Source organism: Eubalaena glacialis, chromosome 12, assembly GCF_028564815.1.
Source record: "Eubalaena glacialis isolate mEubGla1 chromosome 12, mEubGla1.1.hap2.+ XY, whole genome shotgun sequence".
Classification (NCBI taxonomy): Eukaryota; Metazoa; Chordata; class Mammalia; order Artiodactyla; family Balaenidae; genus Eubalaena; species Eubalaena glacialis.
In genome coordinates, this window is record NC_083727.1 from 9,482,438 (window position 1) to 9,507,240 (window position 24,803).

A 24,803-nucleotide genomic window follows, 5' to 3' on the forward strand; every position below is an offset into this window, starting at 1 on the left:
CCATGGGAGGGTGTGAGCGCAGACAGACCCAGTAACACAGGCGGAGCTGTGCTCCAAAACTTGCTTTCTCCCCAGTTCTGCGAGGAGTAGACACCTCGACGAAGCTACCAGAATCAGATGCCGGAATGAAGAGGCCCACCTCCCGCCCTCCTGTGGCGTCTACACCCGCAGACCCGGCCACATGAAAGCACAAGAAGCCCACGGCGACAAGCAGCCCCGCTCCCCCGGTGACCAAGCACAACTCACCTTCATTCCGTCCACATCCAGGACGCTGAGCGCCGAGTGACTGTCTGCAAAAGTCACCAGCATCTGCCCTTGGTTGATCCTGGGAGAAATGAGATTTGCCAGGTCAGCCCCGGGATCGTGCCCTCCAGCGAGGCGCGCACCAGCCCCGCGAGGCGCGCGTCCCTACCTGACAAGCAGGATCGTCCCGTAACTGCCCAAGGTCTGCATGAGCTCCGTGCGCACATCCTCGGGAAACTCGTTTTTCTCTTCGGAGGTTGGCGACTGAAGGTTGACGACGACAGTGGCGTCCCGGGGGCCCTGGAAAGAGGACACTTCCTGGAACACCCTGTCCCGAGCACCCACATCGACTTCTTGCACTTCCACCTCCACGATGGCCAGCACGGGTCTGCGTCAGACACGGAGGGAAGACGGGCACTGTTAACTCGGGACAAGACAGCCCCCAGCCCCGGCTCCGTCCCGACTCCACTGTCAACAGTAAACCTCCACCATGACACAGCCTGTGTGTGTGGCCCCCTGCCCCCGGCCACGGGCCCCGGAACTAAGCTCTCCGGTCCTGGGGTTTCAGTCTGTCTTTCCCTGACCTTGGTATTCTCTTGGCATTTCTATCTAAGGATGATGTGAGAGAAAACCACACCAGCCATGAGCAAAGCTTCTTTACGTGCAACCCCAGGACTGCCGAGGATGCAGAGAAGAGGGGATTCTCCCTGGGCTAGGGGTTCAAGTTTTTTGGGGGGCTGTTTGGCAACTTGTGTTAGGAAACTCAAAAATGTTCATCTTTTGACCAACGAGTCTCAATTCTAGAACTTTGTTCTAAGGAAATGACCAGATGGTCAGACAAAGATTTATACACGAGGTTGATCATTACAGCACTGCTGATGGAAGGGACAAAGCGGAAACAATCTAACTGTCCCAGGATAGGGAAAGCGTTAGGTTACGATGCAGCCACACGACCATATGCCATGCACTCATTAAGAATAATGTTGTAGAAATCTATCTGACATACACAGAAAAACAGATCAGCAGGAAATAATGCAAACCTTGTTGTAATTTTTATACAGGGATGGGTTTACTCTACAAAAAATTTAGAAAATCCTTTCTTACGAAGATTATGTAATCTTATTGAAGACATTTACAATATTAGGTGGAAACAAAGCATAATACAAAATAGCATATAACACGGTGGCAACCTTTAAAACCAGGGAACACTGAAAAAATTAAGAGATATGGGTGGTAAATCAGTAGTATCCCCCCAAGTTCATATTACTATTATTAGATTTTTTTGCCTCTAGAAGCAAGAAAAAAGAAGACGGAGACAAATCTGACACAGTAATATGCGCTGAGGGTTTTTTAAAACTTTTTGTGGGAGAAAAACTTTCCTGAGGAGCCTCATGTGTTAGAAGCGGAGCATCTCTGATGAAAGTGGGTGCGGACACGGGAAGGCAGCCTCACTCACTCAGCAATGAAAAGGGACCAATTACTGACACACCAGCAACTGGAAGAAGCTCCAGAGTATCATGCCAAGTGAAAAAAGCCAGTCCCCCAATTCTGTTCCATTTTATAACATTCTTGAAATGACAAAATGCTGGAAAAGGAGAAAAGAGGAGTGGTTGACAGGGGTTAGGGAGGAGTGGGAGCGAGGGAAATGAGGGTCCCCGTGGTGACAGACGTTTTGTCCCCACCATATCGAAGTCAATATCTGGGTGTGACACTGCGCTGTAGATTACAGGGTCTTACCGCTGTGGGGAGCTGGGTAAACGGTGCACAGGATCCCTACATTATTCCCTATAACTGCATGCGAATCTGTAACTACCTCATAGTAAAAAGCTTAATTAAAAAAATTAATGTAGCAAGTAAGAAAGCAAATGATAACAGTTCACATAACATAATCCTAATTTTCTTATCCACATTTAAACATCTATAAGCTTGTGAGCTTATAGCATGAGCACATACTACACACAGGTTAATGTTTCGGTGCAAAATGTACGTGGAAAATGCAGTGGAAAGACACATAACGAACTGTCACCAGACATGGTCTCAGAGCATGGGACTATGGATGATTTGTCTGTGTGTATTTCCCCTAATTGTCAAGAACCAAGATGTTCTGGTTTTGTAATTAGAAAAATCAATAAATGTCTAAGATGCGTCTCAAACCAGGATGCTCAGATCCGCACTTCCCAGTCTTCCCAGCTAAGTAAATGCTACTTCATCCTTGTAGCTGCTCAGGCCAAAAACTCTGGAGTCATCCTCACCTCGTCTCTCTCACACCCCACATCTACTCCATCAGCCAGTTCTGCTGGCTCCACTTTCAAAACCTATCCAGAACCCACCACTGCTCACCATGGCAACCCACGACCACCCTGGTCCAAAGCCACCCTGTCCCTAGCTTCCTCCCTGCCTCCCTCCTTCCATGCTGGCCCCGCTGGAGTTTCTTCAGGTGACTCTGTTCTAACCTGGCCACACAATGCCACTGTGCTCAGAGTGAAACCCAATGTCCTTTTTATGGCCCACAGGGTTCCACGCAGGCTGATTCTTGCTCATCTCACCTCCTTTTCTGAGACTCTTCCCCTCACTCTTCTCTCTCCAGCCTCTCTATTCTCCGAACTCCTAGGTGTTCACTCCACACTCCGGCTCTGGAATGCTCTCTCCCTGATACCCACATGGCTCACACTCTCATTTCCTTCAGGCCTCGGCTCCAAGGTCACCAGAGGCACCTTCCCTGAACACTGGGTATGTAATAGCACCAACCCCTTGACTGACCCCGGCCACTACTTTTTCTTTCATTCATGGCACTTCTGTTTCTTGTCTGTCTGTCCTCACTAGAAAATTCCTTGAGAGCATGGTATCATCTGTTTTGTTCACTGCTTATCCTCAGTGCCAGGAACAGGGCCTATATATCAATATAAGGCCCCCCAATAAATACTGGTTAAGTGAATACTTCTAAATATACTCCCAAACTAGCAAACCTGAAAGTCATACATCTGTAGATTTCCCCACGCTCATTTCTAGGTATGTATTTGCAACAGCAGCTTTCTCAAGAAATCAGAAGCATCTAAAGATTTCGACCTAGTGACTGACCCACTGCTCACCACCAACTCTCTTTCTTAATTTCTATTCTTGTAAAAGTTGAAACTGACATGATAGTTTTGGTAGCAGCCGTGGGAAGGTCAAATGCCATCTTCTGTCTTTAAAGATGTTCTACAAGAATAACCTCCCTCTGTGGCCAGCCCCGGTGCATGCCGAGCTGACAGACCTCTGCTGCTGTGTTCCATCCTTAATCCACAACGCACTAGGCCAAAGCAACAGCTCAGAGTATCAAAAACCCTGAATGCAACACTGTAAAAACCCTATGGTGTTTGTAACAATAAAACATTGGAAAAAATATTCACCGCTAGATGAATGGGTAAATCGCGTGGATATATTTAGCGGAATACTGGATAGCGGTTACAAATGGAAGAGTCAGATCTCTAAAAATGACGTGACTGTATCTCAAAAATGGTAACAAAAAAAGCAAGTTGCACAATGACATAATTTATCAGAATTTAAAAGACATAAAATACCACAGGTTGTGTCTTTGCAATTTTCATAAAAGATGTTACCTATGACATGGAGCAATGACAAAATGCTAACAGTGATTAATTCTTAGTGGTAAGTACACAGCTACTTGTCATACTGTTCTTTGCTCTTTACTGTGTGTCACACACGCACACACACGCATTCGGATGGGGAAGGCGGGTCCATTCTCTGCGGGGAGCAGCCGACCCTGACTTCCTCAGCAGAGGATGTGCCCACGGTAGCCAGGACCATACCTGTGGTCAGACGCTTGCAGCTCTGCTCGGCCGTAATACTTGAGGGCACCAGGAGACCAGGCGTGTCTGACTTTGGTGTCAGCGTCCAGATCGTTGTCTAGAAGGTTGAGTTCTCCAGCTACTCACGGGGATTCCAATCAAGAGACACACATACAACACAAAATTGTATCAACATACATGAATGCCGATTACAGACATGTGCACCAGGGAGCCACGTCACGGACCACCTCCTGTCTCAGACTCAGTCGTTCTAACCCCTTGGACTTGAAACCCTGTCAAAGTGGCCTTGGGGCCTGGGGTAAAAACTCCTCCCCAGCGGGCAAACTGGGTGAGAACACAGAAATCGCTGCTGTGGGGATTTTGCCTCAGGCCCACGGGAAATAGGAGATCTGTAGCTCTCTGTACAGCAGGAGATGCAGAGACTAAGAACCTGAAGGCATCCAGCCTCTTGCATAGATGTCCACAAAAGTGATCTGAACAAAAATGCATCTTCTCAATCTGCAGGTGAGATTTCTGGGCTTTGAAATCTCAGCATCCGTCTCACCAGAAAAGCTTAGTTGTTTATGTATTAGTTTATAGGCATTCGAATTTTAAACAAACTGCACTTCCTAGCTGGGTATCAATAATTGTTCAAAACATGATAGACCACTAATTGATAAAAAAAAAAAAAAACAACTCTCATCTTTCCTGTGTCTTGCTCATATTTGATTTGGAATTGGGGCTTTAAGCAGATAAGATTTCAGCTGAACAAAACGGGCTGGAAAAAAGGCATGAGTGTGAGAGGCAGAAGTGCCAGAGAGGAAGAGCTGTGGCCTCTCTCCTCATCCCCGCCGGGAACAAAAGGTGGCAGGGTGGTGTAGGGGGACAGCCATGAGGCAGGGATTGCGGGAGCCAGGAGCAGAGTCTCTAGAAAGAAGCCAGAGGGGAGCTCCCCCAAAATACAACTCCTGAAGCTTAGGGCTAACATCTGGGATGACTTTTGTGTAGTTCTGGGTTATCAAGAGAATTGTTATTTATATAACAAAGAGCGCTGGACTAAAGGAAAGTGATCTTCCTTCTATGGTACTGATCACTTGCCCTCTTCCAGCTCTGAAAGCGCACACATCTCAGGCACCTGTTCTGTCAAAAGGATGCCTCTTCCTCCACCACAGGACCCTGTCCGTCCAGGCCGGGGTGCGGCATTTGTCACTTGTGTCATAGGCAGCAGAGCCAACGTCATACTTGTAGGTGGGTCCAAAGTCAATGGTGCCTTCGTGAAAGTCTTTAAAAATCTGTTGGGAGAAGAAGTCACAGGACCATCTTAGTTCTCCTAGATCATGTACATTACATGCCAATAGAAGGCACGTTCCAGAGTGTTTTTTATTCCTAAAGTAACAGAAGCTATATCATATTTGCAAATATGTCAAAAACTGGACATATGTGTGCCTTTTAATTGGCCAAAAAAATGATGATTATCACTTTGTTCTGCTGACTTACACACCATTGGGTCTCCCACCAACCTCAGCACCCTATCTGTCACACGCCTGCTTGTCAGCGCCCGGGTGACACTGACAGGCACAGGCCGAGGGGAACGCCTGGCCCAGCCCCGGCAAGGCCTTGATCCATATTTGTTAACAAAACCAATTGGGTAAAAAGCAGCCCAGAGCTGAAGTCCGGCTCTCCTCCGTCTTCACTTAGCCCTGGTCCAGCCCTGATGCTGCGGGAAGACCCAGGAACAGACATTCATTCAGGGCCCGAGGGGAAGGGTGTGGAGAATATTGGCAGGAGGAAGGAAGAAAGACCCTTTGCAGGAAGGAGTGGTGTGGCTACTCTGCCCTCTGGCCACCCCCAGCGACCCATGTCACTGAGGGGGCATGACAGAAAACCTCGAGGAACATCCAGATCTCGCTGCAGGAGGAGCCTTAACCTCCCTGCCTGCACCATCTAACCCGCTGCATTTTCACCAGGTAAATGGAATTTAGCTGTGCCTCCCTCCTCTCAGCCTGTCCTGCTAGGAAGCAAACATGCACCAAAACAACAAACAGTTTCATGTGGAAGAGAAGATAAGTTTTGAGTCATGTGGAGGCCAGCCAGTGTGACCCTGAAGAACTGAGGACAGATTCTATAGTTGAATCTTCCCTATTACATCATGGCCTAAGGAGGCACTAAGAGACCACACCAGGTCAGGGAGGGGAAGTCTCATCGGAAGCGTGACAGTCTTGGGCTCTGTCATGCCTCTGTTTACTGACTGTGTGACCTTGGACACGTTGGCCTCAGTCTTCTTATCTATAAAATGGGTGTGATACCTAATCTGTAGGATGGTCTTGAGGATTATGTGTACAAATTGGCGTGTAAAGTGTATTAGATCTTGTTAGTGTATTAAATTAACTTATTTGTTAGTATGTTCACTAACAAGAAACAGAGATATCACCAAAATAAAATGTTTTGAGCAGAATCTAGCGTGCCATTTGCTGGTTTGGTGTACCTGACACACAGCCGTCCCTACGAGCGTCACCCTGAGTACAGGGCACGTGGACTGCGTACATCACACCCACCAGCCTCACCGGCCACGTGCTCAGATGCTGACATGCGGCTGTCTGAAGCAGCTTGGACTCAAACTGAGCACAGCTGGACCAGGGCTCAGCTTGTGCGAAGGAGGAAGGGACAGCTGACCCCCCTCCAACCACAGAGCATGGGCAGAGAGGCTCCTGTCGCCCTGAGCTCCTGCGGTGGCTTACGTGTGTCCAGTGTCCTTTCATAGAGCAATGGCCCCTCTGGCCATGAGAAGACACAGACCCTGACCGTGGCCACCGAAAGGAGGAACAGGACGTGAGTGTGGATGGACGCTCACGTTTCTCTAACTTCTTACGCCAGACACCTTTTTTTACCATTATCAGAATCAGTTAAATTCACGCATGAAGCTTAATTCGCGAACGCTAGCGTGTACATTTAGCAGAAGCTATTCCATGTTGGAGCAGGTGTTAAAAACTATTTTAAAAGCACAACTTACTTTTCCACTTGATTTCTGTAGCTGTAGCTGATCAAATTCCAGGAGCTTCTTCCAGTCTTGGCGTTTAACAAAATAGAAGACTTCTTCGTACGTGAGATCAATGCGGTAGTTGAAATCGCCGCACCAAAACACATAATCGTGAGAAAAAATGTTTCTTCCCTAAGTCATAAAAAAAAAAAAATGATGATTCGGCCCATTGCAAGGAAGGTGGGAGAAGGGAGAAAAATAAACGCACCATACAGATGATAAGCAGATGTGTTTTTCTCAAAATGTTACTTAAGAAGAAAAGTCTGCTAGAGCATCTCATTTTTCACTAATCCCATAAACCTATTGAGGGACTTTCACATGGCTTAATTTTTAAATTTTAAATAGTGTTTTCGAGTGGTTTGGAGAAAGCTCCAACTCTAACAGAGGGAGCATGACTACCGATATTGGTATTTACTCTGCCGAGCGGATCTCCACCATCAGGATGTACCCCTGCTTTGTTACATCTGTATCCTAAGAAGAATTGCCCGAACATTCAGTGTTAGGAGAATGAGGTTTAAGAAAATAAGTATAAATGCTCAGGACATGCAACTTCGTAAAACCTGGTGGATTTCATACACTTTCATCCTGTGATCCTCCAGCTCTCTCTCTCTCCCCCTCCCCCATCTTGCCCCGGGCAGCCCTGGAGAGCTGTGGCATCTTCCCCTCCCTTCCCCGGGAATCACAACAACAATAGCAGCACGGTATCAGCTGTCTACAATGCTGGGCTCTGTTCTGGGGCACACTGTCCTCCCAGCAGCCCTGTGAAGCACACACTAATGGCTCTCTTACAGATTAAAAAAAAAAAGTTCAGAAACTTAGCTGAAGGTTACACCGCTAGTACATGATAAAGACAAGACACGAACTCAGATCTGCCAAGCTCCAAAATCTGTTTCTATTATACAAAAGACTGAAATTATCACAGCCAAATAAAATAAATGTGCAGAGCTGCACTGCCTAATAGGACATTCCGCAGCGATGGAAATGTTCTCTACCCGTGCTGTCCAAAACAGGAGCCTCCAGCCACGTGTAGCCATCAAACACTTGAAACGTGGCCAGTGTGACCGAGGGATTTTTAGTTTTATTTAATGTTAGTTATTTTACATTTAAATAGCTACTTGTGGCTAGTGGCTACTCTACTGAACAGGTACAGAGTATTAACTTATAGGTACCGTCAATATTTCTGTTGAAGAAAGCTATAGTATAAACCCTTTAATTATTTTAAATGTGTCCCATGTTTGCTGCTTTGAAATAGCACTTTTTAAGTAAGAAGGGTTGGACTTTTCTTTTTTAACTACACAGACACACAAAGAAAATATTAGCCCTACATAATCTGGAAAACTACAATTGCAAATTTCCCAACTCATTTATTTTTTAATCCAAGAAATAAAAACTCCAAGGATTACAGCACTTCTTAATGAAAACTAAGGAATTTTTGCCTTGAGGGCAGCCCAGTGAACAGGATGTCAGTTTTAAGGGATCTGGCCTCACATGGAAGAGCTCCGTGACCCAGCCAACCTTGTCTCAGGCATGGGCAGAATGTGTGGCAGGAACGGCTAAAGTCTACCCTCACTGCTGGGAAATAGGTGTCCGCACCAGGCTGAAGGTGTGCGGGACCATCATCTATGCACAGAAAGGAAAACATTCAAATCTTAATTTGAAAAGATCCCCCGGCTTCAGAATGAAAACCTCTGGACCACCACTAGAGGGAGGCATGACGCATGGTACTGGCAACCGCGAGACCATACCAGGATCCAGAGCTCCTGAGCCAAGAATTCACTGGTTTCAAAAACGTGTATTCTCTTCTGAGCCACAACAGAATGTATGTGTGAGTCTCAAGAAAACCAAGTCTTATACTGGTTGGATTCAAATGTTCTTCACCAACTTGGACAAAGCATGGACGCACTGGTTTTCTTTCCCCATTCCACACAGTTGCATTAGAATAAGAAAACGCAGGCCACATCAGGACATTCAGGAAACGCACAGAGATACGGGAGGCGGAACACTCCTGGGCCGGACTCCCTGCTCACCGCTCTTGCCGCACCCCTGGTCACATCCCCGCCGCCAGTGCTGAGCCCCCAGGGGCAGGGACCCTCCTACGGTCGTATCGCCACCGCCTGCCCGTATTAGCAGCTCAGAAAACTGTGTGTGGGGCTGACCCGAGCAGGGGGGCCTCACACGCCTCTGCCACGCTCTCACCGTCGGGAAGCTCAGCCTCTGGGTGATCTCCCTGTAGTCCTCGTTCCTCTCCTTCACCTGGGACTGCCCGGCCGTCAGGTGGCTGCACACGAAGCAGAAGCTGCTGCCGTGGAACTGGAAGCGGATGGCCACGGCGCCCTTGTTCCCCGCCTTTCCCCCCATGCCCGTCTTCACTGTGTCAATCGCCACGTCCCTGGAACAGAGAATGCACACGCGGGGGGCCTCTCAGGGGCTCCGAAGGAAAAGCATGAGCAGCTTTGCTACAGAGAAGATCCGGGCGGCGGCACAAGGCTTGCGGATCTGAGAACCTCGAAAGCCTCAGCTCAGAGGCTGGTCCATCCCATCTTCAGCGGCCAGGCCGCACAGGGACAGGGGGACTGCCATCAGCTCCGCATCACTCCTGACCCTCCTTCTCATCGTGGGCAGCTGCCCTGTGGGAGGGCTGGAGCATCCTCTCCACGGCCCCAGCTCCGAGGTGCTCACTTAAGCACCCCACAAAGCACCGTGGAGATGAATCACCTCCACCCTGGCCCTCCGCGTCCGGTCTCGCTGCTGCGGCAGAAGCAGCATGGAGTCCCCCGCCCCCGACCCCATCCCACACGGCTCTTCTGCAAAGTACAGGGCGTGCCATGAGGTAATCAACACATTTTAAAAAACAGGAACCATCCAGTTATCTATGCTGGGCTGGGCGGGTGGTTTCCAAGCAGACGCCTGGCATTAAAATGCCAACTTATAATGCACACAGGTGAGTGCGTAGGTCCACAGGACCAGGGGCCGAAGCCTCCGCCTGCTCCCTGGGACTGTTACCCAACAGACAAGGTACGGGGATAACCTGCCAACAGTGTGTGAGCTTGAGGCTAAAGGGACACAGGTGGTGGGACCTTAGTTGGCACCTGGGAAATCCGGAGCCCCTCGGCATCACTCCCTTCCTCATGTTCTATCTCTGACCTCTACCCTAACCTCACCTTTACTCTGACCGTAACTGACTTTTACCCACTCACTGTGGACACTGCCAGACTGTCACAGCAAACAACTGGGGGACACAGACTTTAACATTTCCCAAAGGTCATAGAAGAGGATTATGAGCACAGAGCACAGTCTTGCTCTCCAAGTATCTCTTTGTCTGGTATCGGCAAAGAGAAAGACCAGAGGACGTTCCAACAACATGAATGAGACCAGGGAGCAATGTGAGGCTATGAGACAGTTGAGGGGAAAGGGATGTTCCTCCCAAACCTTAAAACCCCCATGCACGCACACATGCACACATGCACACACACACACATGCACACACACACACAGAGACACGCACGGGCTTTCCTAAAAGACACGCTTTTCCTAAGCTTTTTCCCTTTCTGACATTCACAAAGCTGTCACTTTGGAGACCCAATAATGGGGTGACAGTGGTAGAGGCTTTCTGCCCACACATCTTATTTAGAATTCTTTTAAAAAGAGACTAAAGAATTGGCATTTCCTGATGAGTTACCCAGCTCTTGGTCAGAGGTTTCCTGTCTAACATTTCAGCAAGGAATCCCTTTCCTTGTGCAAAACTGAGCCCTGGTGACAACGATCGTGAAACACTCTTTCTAAAAGGGTCCAGCTTCCTGAGCTAGAAGGTTCCCACTGTGGCTTTTTAAATGCTAGACAATATTCTATTCAGCTTGGTTTTTCCTTGGGGGTTTTGTTACATTTATCTAAAATAATGGCAGGTCCTGATTCCTGTTGCAGGAAGGGGGTGGGGGGAAGGAAGTCAGAATCAAACAATCCCGTGTTCCCCCAGATGTTCGTAAGCGAAATGTTCTTACCTGATGAAGGGGACGTGGTACGGACGTACAAAGATATAAAGACAGACGCCCACCAGCTGTGCCGAAGTCAAGAGAATATACCTATGAGAGCGTGAGATGGCTTTCTGAAGCTGCTCACCCCACATCTTCCTGTTGGTGGTACTGGAGAAAAGAAGGATGCTGTTTAGCGTGAGCTGGAAGCAGGCTCTCCCACCTATAAACCCCTCTAGCCCTTAGTTGGTTCTTTATTGACGTCATGCTGCCTGCGCGCTCCTGCATTAGTGCCATGTGAGCCTTAATCCCTGCAATGGGCTATCCCCATATTTCTGGTTGTGTTGTACACATCAAACATGTGCCCCACCCAACCCCTGCCACCTGAACCCCAGCACAGGGCCTTGCTCATAAGACCTCCATAGAACCAGGTTTTATTATTTGTTCAGAAAGTGCCTTGAAATGGACTAGGAAAGAAAGAGTCCAGCTGACCTCACACCAAATGTTAATCCAGTGGTTTTCTTTCCTTTGTACTGGTTTCTTTCTTACACTCGCACACAGGAAACGTGAGTCAGCCCCCGCCCAGCCCGGCCCATGCCCTCGGGGCTCACACATGCCAGCTCGCAGCGTGAATCACTGGACACGTGGCCGAGGCAGCAGCACCCATGGAGTACAGAGCCTAACTCCCCCTTCCTTCTATTTCCTTAATCAGCAAAGAGAGAGGAAGGGAGAGGCGTACGTCTGTGAGGACGAGGCGGGAGCAGTCAGAAGTGCAGAGGCTCCCCGCTCAGGATCCCACCCCACCACGCCTGGCCGCCTACCTGGCGTTGACGATATTCCCTGCGCTCAGTTCCACCATCTCTTCAAACCCCACGGCAAATATGTCAGCTGGGCTGCTGTCATCTGCAGAGCAAGCAGGAGACGAAGGAAGTCAGACCCACGGAGGCCTGTGCTGGCCGACTCGTGGGCCGGCCGTCCCATGGCCTGGGTGACGCCTCCAGACCACGTGGTGAGCTCCACGCGCCGACCTCCCTCCAGCTCCCACTGTGCCCACGGCTCTTCCCTGGCTACATCCTGGGCGCGTCACTAACCTCTCCAAATTCTGCTGCTTGCTCTGCAAAAGGGACGGTAGCGGCCACCTCGCAGGGTGGTCGTAAAGCGTAAATCGGAGAACACATGTAGAGTGCCTGGACCGATAACTTCCACACGCAGCCGACCCACCCCCCCAACCAGACCCTAAGTTGCCAGGGCGCAGCACTGGCTCATACTTGTTTGTGTCCCTCAGTACTTTTCACAGCGCTGGGCCAGCCTTGCCGGGATCATGTCTGACTGTGGTCCTGTCCCAGGGCACTGTTGTCCTGGTGGTCAGAGAAGGGGACATCCAGCCCTGCTTGGGACCCGCTCTGATGAACTCTGCCCCAGAAATGCCTGGTTTACAGGAAGCACGGCGAGCAGAAGTGCTGCTCATCCATTCTCTCTTTGTCCCCTTTAACAGGGAATCTTAGGTTAATAGAAGCCCTGCAGCTACCTGCTGCCTGCCTCCAGATGTGTCCTGACACTCAGCTGCCTGAGGCATCCCAGCGACTCCGAACAAGGTACTCGAGCTACCCTGCCCCCAACCCCCTGCCACATGCGGACAGATCACAGAGAGCGGGGACGGGGCTCTGGGCACCGTCCGGACAGCTGTCGATCAAGGTACGTAAGCAGAGCTGACCCCGCCCTCCACCGCACATCAACAGGCAGGGAACCCGACCACGAGTCTTTCCAGAATCCAAGTGAGCGGGAAAAAGCAAAACCCCTACATAAACGCTGACTGGAGAAAAAGTACGTGTTCGAATCCTGACTTCCGAGGCCATTAAATATTACCTTGCACGATATAAGACAAAAGGTGAGGTGTCAGCCTCGGAATTGTTTTATTCTTAAAAGGTACACAGGGAATTCCCTGGCAGTCCAGTGGTTAGGACTCCACACTTTCGCTGCCGAGGGCCTGGGTTCGATTCCTGGTCAGGGAACTAAGATCCCGCAAGCCACGGTCAAAAAAAAAAAAAACCATGTCTGTGGTCTAACTTTCCACAGAGCTTTCTAAACATTCCAAGGAGCGAGAAGGCCAAATACCCAACTTCCCAAGTCCACCTGCGGACGAGGTGAGACGGCGGCCGGGGCCGGGGGTCTGCACCTGTCGTCCTGTCCCGGCCACGCTCACCCTGGGATCCAGAGACTCCGGAAAACACGGGCGCATCCAGCAGCCAGCCAGCCAGCTCGGCAGTGCCCAGCAGGTTGCTCCTGAACTGCTTCCCGCCATTCACATTCCAGGTGCCCACGGCAACGCGCACCGGCTTGAAATTCGTGAACTCTGCCTGGCGCTCTGACATGGCTCGCAGGATCCTGGGAGTCACTGTTGGGGGCACAGAAAGGGCATGTTTGCACCCCAATCCCCATGCACCCCCCCCCCCCGCAGAAACATGGCCAGGCTCTCTGTCAGAGGGGGATGCACGATCCCATCTATACGGACCAATGGATGCTCCTTATAAAGGTGCTAAGAGGCTAAAAACCACCCACGAACACTTTCCTATGGCACTTCTGCCATAACGTCCCCTCCACACCCTTCCCCCAACAGAGCCACAGAGGCTGTGACATCAGATCACAGGGAATCTCATCCTCGGCGGTCACTCCACGATCCCGTGGGAATTTAACTAAGGGGACACTGCAACTTTCCATATTAAATATATACACACAGAACTTTAAGGGTCTGACACCCATCTTTGCATTTTCCACCTTCCAATCCGCATGCCTGAAATGTTTTGTTTTACCTCAGACTTAAGCCTTTAAAAAATCATTACTCTGAGCCAAGTCCCTCCTCTAGATAGCCAAAATATAGTCCATTTTTTAAACTAGGGATTTAGCCCAAATATCTATCACATTTACTTTGCTATGAAATAAGACTCACTGTACTACTCAGAGCTTCTTTCCACATTTATTGAGCTGGCCTTGTTTCCAGGGTTGACACAAATGTCACCTTGGCTACCAGAAGCCAAATAGGGGTTCCCCCAATGATGGAAGAAAAAAAGTAGAAAAGGGGTATGAAGTCATTTTAAGCATGGGCAAACTAATTTTTCAAAAACACCAAAAATTTCTAAACCAAGAGTTATACATTTTTATAAGGAAAAACACTGGGTCTCCCCTTCTTTTCCATGAGCCCTATAATGTTTACAGGCTCTACGGGATAAGATGCCACTAAAATTTTCCCAAACAAACCTCTAGCTCACTTACATGTGGAATCTTACACACACACACACACACACACACACACACACACACACACACACACAATGAACTCATAGATACAGAGAACAGTTGTCAGAGGTTGGGGTGCGGGTGTGGCGAGGTGGGTGAAGGTGGTCGAAAGGTAGAAACTTCCTGTTAAATAAGCCCTGGGAATATAATGTACAGCGTGGTGACTACAGTTAACAATACTGTGTTGTATATTTGAAAGGTGCTAAGAGAGTAGTTCTTAAAAGTTCTCATCGCAAGAGAAAAAATTGTAACTATGTGTGGTGATGATATTAACTAGACTTACTGTGGTAATGATTTTGAAACATATACAAATATCGAATCATTATGTTGTATACCTGAAACTAATGTAATGCTATATATCAAATATATCTCAAGTAAAGAAAAAAGAAAAAAGAAACCTCTAGCGATTGAGGGAACCATGACAGTCTTGCCCCTGAGGAGTGGAAGGTGTCCTCATCCCTGGGAGATTTCTACAGGGTCCTGGGGCCGGAATAGAAACAGGAGGCCACCCTCATAGAAGACTCCCCACAAATGATACCTGACAATGGGAATAAGAACCCTTTCAAGCTGAGAAAGATTCCTGGATGACTTAACACTCAAAGACATTGACTCTGACCCCTGTGAACCCCTCTCCACTTCTCCCCGCCTCTCGGTTTCGAAATGGTGCAAATTAAGAAAGTAGAAGAGTGAGCTCTCACGTGAGTCCAGAAAGCACCGGGAACCACAGTGACAGCTGGTACTGTGGACACATTTTTATCTTCTGTATATTGTGGTGTCTGACCTTCTGGCTGGGGAGAGACTGCCCCTCCCGGGGCTAAGCCAACTCTCAGACTCAGCCAGAGCCTGTTACACGCACACAAGCCACCCAGAGCCGTACCTCCTCCTTCTGGCCGGCACACCCCGGAGGTGATGTTCCTCTGCCTTAATCATCCTAGGACCAGGTCCCATCCAACTAGAGCCCATCACTAGCCCAAAGCCCCCACGGTTACTCAAACTAGCCAGTCCTACACTTTGCCCAGCCTTCCCTATGGAAACCCCAATAAAGGCTGTGGCCTAAGTGCCCTTCTGTCTCCTGACCACCCTGGCGTTTTCCATGTGGTCCCGAGTCACATTTCTAGGACCTGTGAGTGTATTAACTTTGTTTTTTCCTGAGCCTCTCCTCTGCCTCCTCGTGTGGCTGCACCCGGCTGAGCATCTCCTAAAATACGAAACACAGCGGCAAGCTGCTTAGATCAGCTGGTCAGACCATGCGACTGATCACGCTGGGACCGTAATAGAAACAGGAGGCCACCCTCATGGAAGACTCCCCACAAATGAGAGTTGGCAGTGGGACCAAGAACGCTTTCAAGCTGAGAAAGATTCCTGGAGGGGTTAACATTCAAAGACATGGACACTTTGAGAAGTCAAGGATCAGATCTGAGCACAGAAGCTCCCTCCCGCTGCCCCGCAGCTCAGGGGGGTGCCTGCCACCCACCATCTTGGATGACGTGAGGGGTGGGAAGGCTGGCTAGCACCCCCCAACCACCGCCCTCTGGATGGCAGGGCAGCCGGACGCCTCCCCAGGCAGAGCGGGAGCCCCTCACCCAGCAGGGCCTGGTTGTCCAGCAGCATCCTTCCTTTGTCCGCAGACTCTTCAGCGTAGACGTCCCCGACCAGCAGCAGCTTGATGGCCTCCTGCTTCACCCCGTCGAAGAAGTTGGACTGGATTGTGCGAGACACAGACCGGGCCCCGTCCTTCAGCTTCCCCACCTGCCACGGGCCGGACGACAGGCCGTGAGAGGGGCCTGTACAGGCACCACCCGCCCCCCGCCCCCCATGGCCTGCCCCTACCTTGGCCTTCCCTTCCAGGGCCCGGCTGCCCGTGAACATCTTGCTCAGGCTGTGCCCGTTCAGAGACCACATGGCTTTGAAGGACTCCACGAAGCGGTCGGCAATGGGCTTTGAATTCAGCCCTAGGCTCTCAAGCTGCAGGGGGAGGACCTGGGAGAGGAGAGGACAGTGGTCACCAACTTCTCACCCGGAAGCTGCCCCCCAGGCGCCCAGGGGACACCACCAGGCGCCATCCCCATGAGTTCCTCCTCAGAGGATCGCTGTGGGTGACTCTGTGCCCCCCAGAGGACAAGGCACCCTCGCAGCAGAGAACGGGGCTTCTACAACTCACCCAACTTTATCTATACTTCACCCAGCCCTCCTCTGACACCCTCCCCTCTCCCTCCCCTACACTACCCGCAAACAGGACAGCAAGGGATGGACGGCAGGCAGCGCGGACCCCACTCCTCCTCCCAGCGGTGAGCCAGGAGAGGCCACCCAGGCAGCAGACCACAGGCTTCAAACTCCCTCCCAGGCTTCAAACCCAGCCTCATCTCAGGCAGTCTCACCCCGCCTTCCTCTAAGGGAGCATTCACAAAAATCACTACACACGGCTACCGTTTCTCCTTTGGGCCATGGTAGCACCTTTGGGCCACCATGTCTGGGGTGCATTCCAAAGAGTGGTGAAAGCGTGCCTGCGATAGGCCAAAGGCACATCATGGCATTGGCAAGCCAGCTACCCAGGGAGACCTCTCTCTAGATGCCGGACACATCACTGCCCCCTCCCCACAGTGGGAACGTCAGCCCAGCGAGGCCTCCCTCATCTTGCCGACAAGGGTGCTGAGCCCAGCCCATCCCCCTGAAGGCACAGGACAGGACACAGATGGCCCGAGAGACAGACCTCGAGGGCGATGAAGCTCTGCACCGTGTTGGTTCGGTCCAGGCAGTCGAGACAGTTCATCCGCAAAGTGCCTTTCTGAAAACTTCAGGAAACAACACACACAAGTTACAAGTTCTGCTGGAAGGAGCACTGGCCGTGGCACAATGGCCCATCTGAGTGCAGGCCCCCAAGGAACCTCGTCCCGAGAAAGAACCCCCCACCTCCTCCCTGGTAGGCCGCCTGCCAACTACAGCCCACCCGGGCAGCCCAAAGCCACCAGAGTTACTCAGCCCGGTGGATCCTAAGCTGTTTGTCTTTCCCACGGAAACCCCAGCGGGGGCCCCCCAACGGTACCCGGCGCGGTGGGTCCCAGCACTGCTGGAGTGGTGGCCAAGCCCAGAACGCGCTCTCGGCAGCCTGCACACCAGGGCCGTTATAAATAGTCAAATCTCGTTATCACCATAGTTACGTTCTAGAAAGTTGCGTGAACTGTTGGCGAATGAACTTGTTAGCAAAGCAGCAAACGCTGAGTCACTGCTCCTGGGGGGGCTATGTTCCCGTGAGCCTCTGCTCACGTATTTTCATCAGCTAATCAATATATAACCTTGTTTTATGTGTGTCTCTGTTTAAAGACACCTAATTTAATATATATTGTTGATTCATCCACAGTGAAGCCTTGGCCATCAGCGCTGTAACTCGTGCCTGAACGAAACTTCTCGAACACACGTACTCTCTCCGTGAGGCACGTCACACCCTTCTTGGGCTTAGGACCCTGGACAGCACTTAGCACCACACCTGGGGGGCATTTTAAACAGTGAAATCTCCGACAAGATGCACAAAGAAGTGAAAATGTGGCACCAAGCAGATGGCACGGGAACACCCGTTTGCAGGGTGAGTTGAAACAAGCAGGCCGAGCGGGGCCTGGCCCCACCTCAGCCGGGAACACGCACGGCAGGCGCCTCAAATTTCTCACTGCTCTGAGCAGGTCTGGTGAATGACCGTGAATGCTCCAAGAGTTCGATTTTGGGGTCACAAATAAGCTTTAGCAAGTGGGCAAATCTGCAAATATGGAATCTGTGAATAATCAGCATCAACTGTACTGATCTGTGGAAACCGGACTTCCTTCTCCTCCACTCTGAGCAGGGAATCCACACCCCAGTTCCCTTAGGCAATCGGGTTTATGCCAGCTGCCCCCCTTCACTCTTTCTAATTTTCATCACAGTTCGGATGATAAGTTGGATGGTCACCATGGCTCCACCGTTTAACCCGGTCCCCGCCATCAGTACATTTTGCCAGAAAACCGTGATTTATCAACTGCTCACAAAATTCACAAGCATCTCCGATTGTGGGAAGGGAAAGGAGAAGGCCAGAACCCAAGGTGCCCGATATCACCGAGCCTGCGGCCCCAGAAACTGCAAGCGTAGGAGCAGCGAGGGAGGGCATGTTCCCGGGAGAGCCCCTGACACTCGGCAGCTCACCCGGCGGGAGGACAAGATGCAGGCGAGACTCACCGTGGACTTACATTCTCGCCCCTGGCGAACACATCAAAGTCATCCCAGTGCAGCTTCAACTGTGGCCTCAGCAGGTTCTCCAATTTCTCTAGCTTCCCGCCTTTGGCAAACTGATGGAAGTCAAAGTTGATCATAGGCGTGTCGCCGGCGTGGCAAGAAGCCCAGAGCAGCTTCTGAAAGGGGAAGGAAGGGAGAGGGTGGCAGGGCATCTGAGCGGCCAACCGTGTCACTCGACACGGTGCAGGGCTTAGCGTGAAGGCTTACGGTGGACCCGGTGGTTTACCAGCCCTGACCCGGCAAGGGCAGCACAGAACAAAGACCCTCGGGACAAAACCACGAAGAGTATCTTGCCTGCAGAAGGGCAGAAGGTCCACCTTGGACAAAAGACAGCCAGAGTGGGTTACAGGCTGCCCATGCGTGGACCTCAGCGTGGCAGAGCTGACAGGCTGAGGGAGCTCCTTCCATGTGATACCCCAGTTGGGACCATGACCCAGGTCTCTCCAGGTAAGGTCCACCTCTTACCTCCTACCTGCCCAGGAGTCTGGTCTCCCCTGCTGGGCCAGAGGCCTGCAGTCATCTCCTGCCTTTCCTGCGCAGGGGCCCACCAGCTGATGGGGGCGTGCGGAGGACACCTTCTCCCCAAAATCAAGGCATAAAGGGGAAAGATTCTCGAGGGTTTTTTTTTTTTCCCTTCTTCTTCTTTAAAATAAGCTGCCAACACGGCTGCCAAGATGGGTGGCAGTGGAGATACTTCTCAAGCTTGTTGCCAATAGCAACAAACCAAACAGGAAAAGCAGGTCTGGCCAAGTGAAACTGGCCACCAGAAAGTCTCAGCTCCAAGCACATGGCTTTCCTAAACAGAGGGAAATGAGCACCCAGCTGGATTCAGCTTCTACTGGCCAGGGGCCAGGACCACAGGGAACACTCTTCCCGTGAAGTGAGGTGTGACTTCAAACTCTCTCCATAAGGGGCTTCCTTGAGCTCTGAACAACCACAGGGTTTTTTTCCCATTCAGCAGGGAACATGGGCTGCTGGGAAAGGACTGTGGAGGCCCACAGCCCACAGCTCTTTCTGCAGCTTGGTCTACAGTAGACCGAACACACGTGGGAGCACTTGGAACGGAGAGATGCAGGTGAGGTGGGCGGAGTCTTTTGCTCACTGCTCCCTCCCCGCCCAGGGTTTCTCCATGCATCTCCCTTGAACGTGTGCCGGAAGCCGCGGGGAGCCCACAGAAAGCTGGACACAGGAAGCAGCTTTCAGGGGCAGCCCAGACAAGGATGGATGACTTGAAGGCTCCAAGTTCACAGGAGGAAATTATCTAGGGTTGCTTGCTTTAAACCGAGCAGGGGCTCTGAAGAGCCACATAGGCACAAGTGCCCTGCGGGTGTCTATGTGAACGTGCCAGAAGGTGCTGGCCAGCAGCTGGGCCAGACCAACAAGGGAAGAGGGAACTCCGGCTCCCTGAGCAGGTCAGGGATGCACGGGGTGAAGCCCAAACATACGTGTGCACGTGCATGCATGTGTGCGTTCACGCATGTGTGTGCCCGTCCAAGAGAGCCAGGGAAAGGCCTGGCCATCCCAGGTGGTCGATGCCCCAGTGGGGAGCAGTGGAGGAAATGCAGCTGGAGATGGGAGATGCTTTGTTTTCATTTTGAGCAAATTCTCCCAACCATTGCTTTACAGAAATTAAACTTCATTTGTCAGTAGCCCAAATCACCTAATGCTGAAGCTCTGATAGAAAAAGTCTCCCCCAACATGGGGAAAGCAGGGCTGTTGTCCCCAGTCCCCATGGAAGCCCGCCCTGAGCAGGGGCCCTTCGGCTCCCTCATTCCCTGCCCCCCCAGGCAGGGAAGCCAGTTACCTTGAAGGCTCTGTTGAGTACCTCCTCTCCGCCTCTGCTCCCCAGCAGGTTCACGACCACTTGCTTCCCATACTGCTCCTTGAGAAGCACCATGTGCCTGCAACAGAGCAGGGCCGCGCATGATGCCATGTCCCCGCGACACACACTGATGGCCCCGCCCTCGAGGGGACCTGCCAGGCACTGGAGGTCCTGGACGAGCTGTCCCGCACGAAAGGCCAAGAGTACACAGCACATCAGACTTCTACACACACGTGGCATCAGGTGGAGGATATGCTGGACTTTCTATAAAGTCCTCCATTAAATCCAGAACAGCTAATCTGGCCTTTCATTAACAGAGCCTTATAAATGTGACGTGCGTATCTCTGAAGTTAATCCACTTCACTTGGTACCTTTCTCAGAACTAGAAAAACTGGTAGGAGAGGAGGCATCAACCTCAGGGCCCAATGTGCTGCATTTCATGATGTTTAACCTTAACCAGAAGGTATAATGAAATTTCAGTCTTTAGGAAAATTCTTTGTATACCAGAGACTATTTTTAAATACATATGTTGAAATAGCAGGGAGAGACTCTAATATTTATCTTTTACCAGCAGCTTTTGAAAAGTAACTTTATAATTTTAATACTGTTAGAAATATTTAAACGTAGTTTTTAAAAAAAGGGAAAATACACAATGCAAAAAGCAAATGTAAAATTAATTTAATACTGCAATCTTAACGTCTAAAACAAGAAAAAAATAACACACCACAATGTTAAAAGTGGTAGAATTTTATGTGATTTTAAGTTCTTTCCTTCTTTAAGCATTTTTTGTATTTTCCAAATTTCTACAATAACATGTTTCTCTCATAAATGGAATTTTTTAAAGTTAGTTATCACAAAAGAACCATTTTTAGCCCAATAAGAGAAAAAGGGACTCTCTTACTAACTTGGAGGGACAGCACTGTGTAGAGGAATGTGGATTCTGAAGTGGGCAGTTTATGTCCCTCTGCAGACAGCTGAAGATGAGCCGCCCGAGGGCTCCGCCCCCATGAAGAAGAATTCTCCCAGGGCCATGCTCCGGGCAGCCCTGCCCTGTCTGCAGTCCCTCCCAGGGGGAGGATGCAGGGCTGGATCAAATCTGGGAGATCAGGGCCTCCTCACAGCCGGCAGGCTGTGCACCGCCCCTGGAGCCATGCTATGTGGCAGCCCCGGGGGAAGGTGCCGAAGAAACCACACGCGTGGCCTGGCCCCGCCGGGCTCTTTTGGTTCCTCCTCCCCGGAGAAGGTGCATCCTGGCCTGAGGTCTGACAGGTGCAGACAGAGCAGGCCCTGCTCAGTGGGGGAGTCTAAGCTGCTCAGCGCTGAGTGTGCCCTGTGTGTAACATGCTAATTAGGGGGGCACAGGTGGGCTGGTGTCACCAATCTTAAGGTAACTAAGAAGGCTGCAAGCAAATTTAAAGTCCAAATGAAGCTTCAGCTAGAATGATTCAAACATTTAAAAAAATTACTTTGAGAAGTATTTTATACCCATTAAGATTATTTTAAAATTAACATTTAGAGTTAAAAAAACAAATATTTTAAAAAGCTATTAACTATTTCAAGTACAAATTACCAAGAGTTCAGGTTAGCGATGGCTTAAGCGAGTTGTAGAACAGTAAGTGTGTAATGATCCAATTTGTGTTTTAACAAATGAACTACGGGGGACTTTCCTGGTGGCGCACTGGTTAAGAATCGCCTGCCAATGCAGGGGACACGGGTTCGAGCCCTGGTCCGGGAAGATCCCACATACCGCGGAGTGACTAAGCCCGTGCGTCACGACTACTGAGCCTGCGCTCTAGAGCCTGTGAGCCACAACTACTGAGCCCACACGCCACACCTACTGAAGCCCATGCGCCTTGAGCCTGTGTTCCGCAACAAGAGAAGCCACCGCAATGAGAAGCCCACGCACTGCAACGAGGAGTAGCCCCCGCTCGCCGCAACTAGAGAAAGCCCGCGTGCAGCAACGAAGACCCAATGAAGCCAAAAAAAAAAAGAACTATGTATAAGCCAGAATTTTTTCTAGAATGACATATAGAAAACTAACTAACAGTGGGAATTGGCAGTTAGGGTACTTCTACTTCTTCCTTTATACCTTTCCACACTGTGACTTTTTAAAGCCTGGGAATATGTTACCTTAAAAACACAAACAAACCAGCTTAGAAATATCCTATAGTTTAGATGATCCCTTATTAACCAGGACAAATAGATAAAGCTTCAATGCAGAAGGAACTGATAAGATAAAATAATTGCAAAGTGTTACCTGAGCATTTATGAATGAACCTTCAGGGAAACCTGAGAGCAAGTAAAAATTCCATTTTGTAAGCTGCCTCTTTGTATAAAGAACCAAAGTAAAAGGCAGATTCAGATTCCAGATTTGGGGTCTCCCGTTTCCCATGGCACCCTGGCTCCTGTACTACTGTCTGATGGGAGGAAGGACAACAGCCTTAGGATGCGGCCGGACGACCCTACCTGTCGAAAGCAGGGGCGTTGGCTTCCAGGCCTCTGTTGAGTCTCAGATGATGGGAACCCACCTAAATCAAAGAGAAAGGACACCGGTGACTCCTCCCACCCTGCAAACCCAGTACGCGATGGCCTTCCCACTCGCCCTCTTGCTGCCAGCCAGGCCACAAGCAGCAGCCACTCGGCCCCTCCATGGCCCATTCACAGCTCAGGACGGCCGGGCCCTGAACGCAGGTCCTGCAGCCTGAGTCCGGCTCTGCTTCAGCCCCGTCCTAACTGCAGCATGGACCACGCCGGCTGGGTTCTTCTACAAACAGAAGACAAACTTCAGGGTAAGACCATGAGGCCCACATCAGATCCACAAACCCTTCTGTGGTGCAGAGGTGAGGCCAAGCCAACCGGGAGAAAGAAACCGCTTCCAGCCTCTTCTGCAACTCCAGGGATCTTGACTGCCCCTAAAATCTGAGCTGTCATAACTACCTGCAAACGACTTTGCCTTATTGTTTAGAACTACCTATTTAACACTGGAAGCTTAAAAAACAAACTTTAAACTACATATTGTTATTGCTTGAGGGGACTCTCTCTGGACAGATCTGGGACAATTTGAACGTCGAATAATGTAAGGACATAGGGAGGGTGGGAGGGAGGGAGACGCAAGAGGGAAGAGATATGGGGACATATGTATATGTATAACTGATTCACTTTGTTATAAAGCAGAAACTGACACGCCATTGTAAAGCAATTATACTCTAATAAAGATGTTAATAAATAAATAAATAAATAAATAATGTAAGGACAGCAGTGGATTATAACCTGATGAATAAAATAGGAATCCATGAATCTATACAGATCAGAGCTGGATGGATGGGTGGATGAGTGGATGGATAGATGGATGGGTGGGCAGGTGGATGGGTAGGTGGCTGCCTGGGTAGATGGCTAGCTGGGGGGCGCATGGGGGACAGGGAGAAGAGAGGGTTCTTCCTTACAGAAAATACCAACTGATAAACATGGAGGGAGTGGTGGAAAATCATCATCTTGTATCAATCATAGTAAAAAATTATTCAGCAAAAGTCATCCATTGACCATAAATCTTGGGGGAAAATTGATGAGGAGCAGGATACTTGTACGGTCTCAGTGTCTCCATAAATCACCTGTTAGTTGAAAAGTAAAACATATTAAGCATAAGTGGAGAAACTGAAGAACACCTTGCCCAAGTTATCAAAACTAACATCACTAATGAGGGGCAGAGGGCCACTGGGGGCTTCCAGATGGGAAGGACCTCTGAGAAGGACACGGTCGGCTTCCAGATGGGAAGGACCTCTGAGAAGGACATGCTCGATCAGCGTTCTGGCCAGGGATCAGTACCCTGAGCCTGATCATAATGAAACACCGGGAAACTCCCAAATGAGGAACATTCAATTTACAGAAAAAGAAGACCTACATTCTCCAAAAACATCAAGAAAAGACAAGAAGGAAAGACAGAAAGGCAGAGGAACTGGTCCAGATTAAAGGAGACTGGAAATGTAAGAACTAAATGCAGGATGTGATGCTGGCCTGGATCCCGGACTGAAGGGGGAAAGGAGCCACGATGGACACTAATTACTGAGAAAATTGATAAACCTGGAATATGGGCTGCAGATCTGATTAAAGTCTGTGTCCACGTTAAATTTCCTGAATGTGTACCTACCCTGTGGTGATGTAAGAGAATATATTTGCTCCTCGGGAAAACATTCTGAAACATTAACAAGTAAATAGACTGAATAGATGTATGCAACCTACTCTCAGGTGATTCAGAAATAAAGCATAGGTGTGTGTGGCAAGATGTTAACATTTAGTGAATCCGGGTAATGATGTATAAGAGTCCTTTCCGCTGTTCTTACAACTTTTCTGTAGGTCTGAAATTATTTCAAGATAAAAAGTTTCTTCAAATGTACTGC

At 50.0% G+C, this 24,803-nt stretch overlaps 1 protein-coding gene across 6 annotated transcripts in view; it reads right to left on the reverse strand.

The window, feature by feature from the left end:
- SYNJ2 (synaptojanin 2) overlaps positions 1-24,803 on the reverse strand; it is a 97,651-nt gene that overhangs the window by 12,391 nt on the left and 60,457 nt on the right. For 5 of the 6 annotated variants that reach the window (XM_061206822.1, XM_061206820.1, XM_061206818.1 and 2 more), the window contains 15 exons: positions 22,876-22,937; positions 20,392-20,488; positions 18,531-18,703; positions 17,041-17,122; positions 16,161-16,310; positions 15,914-16,079; positions 13,240-13,431; positions 11,858-11,939; positions 11,067-11,207; positions 9,265-9,457; positions 7,042-7,200; positions 5,167-5,323; positions 4,053-4,170; positions 413-631; positions 247-325 (listed from right to left, as the gene is read on the reverse strand). In XM_061206822.1, the coding sequence (XP_061062805.1) occupies positions 247-325; positions 413-631; positions 4,053-4,170; positions 5,167-5,323; positions 7,042-7,200; positions 9,265-9,457; positions 11,067-11,207; positions 11,858-11,939; positions 13,240-13,431; positions 15,914-16,079; positions 16,161-16,310; positions 17,041-17,122; positions 18,531-18,703; positions 20,392-20,488; positions 22,876-22,937 (2,070 nt within the window). The remainder of the gene's footprint in view (positions 1-246; positions 326-412; positions 632-4,052; positions 4,171-5,166; positions 5,324-7,041; positions 7,201-9,264; positions 9,458-11,066; positions 11,208-11,857; positions 11,940-13,239; positions 13,432-15,913; positions 16,080-16,160; positions 16,311-17,040; positions 17,123-18,530; positions 18,704-20,391; positions 20,489-22,875; positions 22,938-24,803) is intronic. The other variant, XM_061206819.1, reaches the window with a different exon arrangement.